The sequence below is a fragment of the Vicia villosa genome, unplaced genomic scaffold (assembly GCF_029867415.1).
Source record: "Vicia villosa cultivar HV-30 ecotype Madison, WI unplaced genomic scaffold, Vvil1.0 ctg.005150F_1_1, whole genome shotgun sequence".
NCBI classification, from domain to species: Eukaryota; Viridiplantae; Streptophyta; class Magnoliopsida; order Fabales; family Fabaceae; genus Vicia; species Vicia villosa.
This window is the reverse complement of record NW_026706582.1, coordinates 59,530-63,781: the sequence shown is the minus strand read 5'-3', so window position 1 is coordinate 63,781 and position 4,252 is coordinate 59,530. Positions and strand designations below refer to the sequence as shown.

At 30.9% G+C, this 4,252-nt stretch overlaps 1 protein-coding gene across 1 annotated transcript; it reads right to left on the bottom strand.

The window, feature by feature from the left end:
• Positions 1–565: 565 nt before the first annotated feature.
• Positions 566–3,974, bottom strand: LOC131642507 (receptor-like protein EIX1). Its single transcript, XM_058912748.1, has 2 exons — positions 874–3,974; positions 566–767 (listed from the first exon to the last, which is right to left on the bottom strand). The coding sequence occupies exon 1, from the start codon at positions 3,862–3,864 to the stop codon at positions 877–879; it is 2,988 nt and encodes a 995-aa protein (XP_058768731.1). The 5' UTR covers positions 3,865–3,974; the 3' UTR covers positions 566–767; positions 874–876.
• Between the last annotated feature and the right edge of the window lie 278 nt (positions 3,975–4,252).

Sequence of the window (4,252 nt, the reverse complement as noted above, 5' to 3'; positions counted from 1 at the left end):
GACTTTTTATAAAAGTATTGTTTGTTGTAAGTAGTATGATGAAAAAGTACTATAATTTTTAATAAATTAACTAAAAAGAATCTAAAATTATTTTAGTGACATTATAATGTAAAGATATCTTAAAATTTCTTATCGATTATTTTTATGTTAATATGTAAGTAGTTATTAGGTTAGTATATTTTTTGCATTTTTAAGAATTCGAATTCACAACTTCAAGTAGAGATTCTATGTGCAAAGTGATTTTAATATTAAATGTTAAGACTAACAATTGACTTGTCATAAGAGTATTCTTTATTTTCTTGTAAATGGTATTCTGAAATAGTAGTATAACAATTTGTTTTTTTTATAAAAAAAAGGTTAAAATTATTTTAGATATATTTTATTTAAGAGATTAGTAAAATTTATTTTATTTTAATTTTATTAAATAAAAAAATAATTGAAAAAAAATAGTAATAATATTTTATAAATTTTATGAAATACGTAAATAATTTTCATTTTTCAAAATCTACTATGCTTCAAAAAAAAATTAAATATAACATGACGATAATAAAATGAAATCATTCAACTTCATAATACTTTTCCATAGTACATGAGGATTTAAACAATAATAAACACACAAAAAGAGACAGAACATTCATAATAAAAAGAGACAGAACAATGGAAAAAGAGTGCCAAAAGAATACTCCAGAATTCCACATGCACGTTTCAAATCGAACATATATTAACGAAAACACCGTCACATATCACCCTCTCAAGTGAAGCTTTACCTACAAATATTGATTAAAAAATTACATCACGTCATTGTTAACTAATATTATGTGTGTGAAAATTATAAAAAAATAAAATAAAAGGTATATATCATAACAAATTTACCTGTTAGCCTTCCACTTGGAATCTCCTTTTCAATTTAATTACACAAACAACTACTGTGACTTCAATCCAATCTGAGATGTTGTTGAAGAACTTGAAATATGCATGTCTCCATGATGTTTTTATCACCAGAGTTCCACAAACTCCCCAAAATCCAATTATGAAACCAAGTCCCAAGCTAACATAAAATCCAAAAGTTATGAACTTATCTTCATCTTCACTTGTGACATGTTTCTCATGGCTTCTAGTTGGAGAAATCACACCATCATGGCAAAGATTTATGAGTGGTGGCCCACAAAGTCTATCATTTCCCACAAATGAAGAGGGATCAAAAGATTGTAGTTGAGTGCTTTGTGGAATTTCGCCTTCCAGGTTGTTGAAAGACAAATTCATGTAACTGAGAAAATTCAAATTTGAAAAGCTTGTTGGAATTCTACCAAAAAGATGGTTTCTTGATAGGTCAAGTGATTCCAAACTTTTCATATGACCAAAGTTGTTGGGAATGGATCCTGTGAGATTATTTCCTGAAAGGTTTAAGCCAATCAATGCCACCAACTTTGTCATACTTTGGGGTATCTCTCCTGTTATGTGGTTGCAAGAAAGATCAATGGTTGTCATCAATCCGAGATTTGTTTTATATTCTCTATTTGATCCTTTCAAAGCCAATATTTCCTTATCATAGAAGGTGCCAGATGCATACTCTTCTGTGTAAGAGGCAAATGATGATAAGATATGGTGAAAGCTTTCTCTTGGAAGCATTGAATTTGATAGAGCAATTAAGTCACCAAAGCATTGTGGTATTGACCCAGTAATATTGTTCATTGAGAGATCCAATACTTGAAGAAATGATAAATTGCACATACTTGTAGGAATATTTCCTTGAAACTTATTTGCCCGTAAACGCATAACAATCAACATAGGAAGATCATGACCTATCCACATCGGTAAAGTTCCTTGAAGATTGTTATCGCCAACATCAATTAGTTTCAAGCTTTGACAAGGGATCAAAGATGTGATTTCACCAAAGAAATTGTTGTTATTTAAATAGAGTGATTCAATTTGTTGTAAAGCACCAAATGAGTCAGGTAATTTCCCTGATAAATTATTCCTTGCCAAATTTAAAACTATTAAAGATTGGAAGTTCCACCAACAATCTGAAAGTTCCCCGTTTAGAAAATTATTTGATAAGTCCAAATAAATTAAATATTGAGCCGAGGAAGTACAAAAAGAAGATAGAGACCCTGTAAACATATTATTTGAGAGAAATAGGGAGAGCAATTCGGGAAAAGGGGGCAATGAACCATTCAAATTGTTGAAACTTAAATCCCACACACGATGGTTGTAATAATCATCTACAATGGTACTTGGAAATGATTTTGGCAAGGGTCCAATAAGTTTGTTATCTGAAACATTCAAATACTCCAAATTTGAAGATAGATTCCAAAACCATTTAGGAAATGAATCTGAAATACCTGTATTAGAGATATCTAGATTTGTAAGTTCTGTTTGATTTTGGAGCCATATTGGAAACTTAGGACCCAACAAGCACGATGATGCTATTAGTATTCCAAGTTTGAAAGGTGGAACCCAATCTGAACTCAAGTTAAATGAAAGTGAATTTTGAGACAAATCCAAATGATTTAACTGAGACAATTTTGATAGATGTGTTTCATTAATGACACCATTCAACTTAGCTGAAGAGAAAGACATTGAGGTAAGGTTATAAAGTCGGCCAATTGTGTGAGGAATTGGTCCACTTAACGGATTATAGGATAGATCAATTGTGTGCAATGAAGTAAGTTTAGTAATCTCAAATAATGACATTGATCCACTCAATTGGTTAAAACTTAGATATAGCCCCTGCAAAGTCAATGTATTTGCATTATCAATGATATCCACACCACTCAAATGATTATGAGAAAGATCTAAAATTTGAAGAGATGGCAAAAGAAAAAGTGATTTTGGTAGCATGCCGACAAGATTGGTATGTTGAAGATATAATTCCACCAAGGATGAAAAGCATGAAAGATTGGGAAGTGACTCATTTGTGAATGGGTTATCACTTAAAAACAAATACTCTAAACTATTATTTACACAACATAATTGTTGTATGTTGTCACTGAGTTGGCCAGACAATTTGTTTGAATTTAGGCGTAAATCTTTCAGTTGACACATACTCCTAAACGGTTTTGGTATACTACCTTGGAGTTCATTATCTGAGAGATCAAGATATTGAACAAATTTGCTAACTTTAACGACCCATGGCAGAATAGAAGAGTTTAAACTATTTCCTCTAAGTTCTAGAACTTCTAGAGAAATGGAAGAATTCAAATGGGGAATAGATTTGAGAGTGACATTTTGAAGCCCACAATTGTATAAATGAAGTTCAGATAAAGAATGGAGTTTGCTTATAGATGATAACCAATCAACAACTAAAGTGAGATTCACAGATGATAAATCAAGGTATCTCAAATTAGAGAGATGAGAAAGCCATTCGAAATTATTTACACTCATATTATCATTATATGCAAGGTTAAGAGTTTGCAACTTGGAAAGATTCCCCAAAGTAGGAGGAACGACACCAACAAATTTGTTGGAACTAAGATCCAACTCTATGAGCTTATCAAGTGAACCAATGCACTCGGGAATATTTCCTTTTAATTGATTATTATCAAGACTTAAGGAAGTTAGATATTGAAGTTCACATATTGAAGAATCTAACTTACCTCCAATTCCCGGGGCGTAACCTATTTCCAAACCGGTTACATGGCCAGTTAAATTATTACATAAAATTCCTTCCCATTGGCAACAATCTTCACCATTCCATGAGGCAAAAGGGTTGTCCAATCCAAGAATGTAAGCATCTTTAAACTTGAGGAGGGCCTGCCTCTCTATCTCCACACACTTACTCATACGAAAACTTTCACCACATAACAAACTGATCCATAGAATTGTCACCATGGAAAAGAGAAAATGGAACACAGAACGAGGCATTGTATTTAACTCAAATCAGTTTAAAATATTTGTGGATGTTTTAATAAAAGAGATATAGTAGTTAACAGAATTGTGAAGTGGAATAAAGATAAACAAGATGCATATTAATTTATAGACAATGAAATAACACATCTACCTAATTTCCTTGTTGTTTCTTTCTTTCCTTAGTGGGGTGGGGGCTTTAAGTCTATCAAACTTGTGTGACGGGCAAGACTTTGGTTTTATGATAAATGAAGAAAATTAAAGTCAAGACAATAATAATAAGCTAAATGCCTGATATGTCACCACTATTACTATTATTATTATTATTATTATTATTATTATTATTATTATTATTATTATTATTATTATTATTATTATTATTATTATTATTATTATTATTATTATT

Coding starts and splice junctions, on each gene's coding strand:
- LOC131642507 (XM_058912748.1), bottom strand. CDS start 3,864: ATGCCTCGTTCTGTGTTCCATTTTCTCTTTTCCATGGTGACAATTCTA.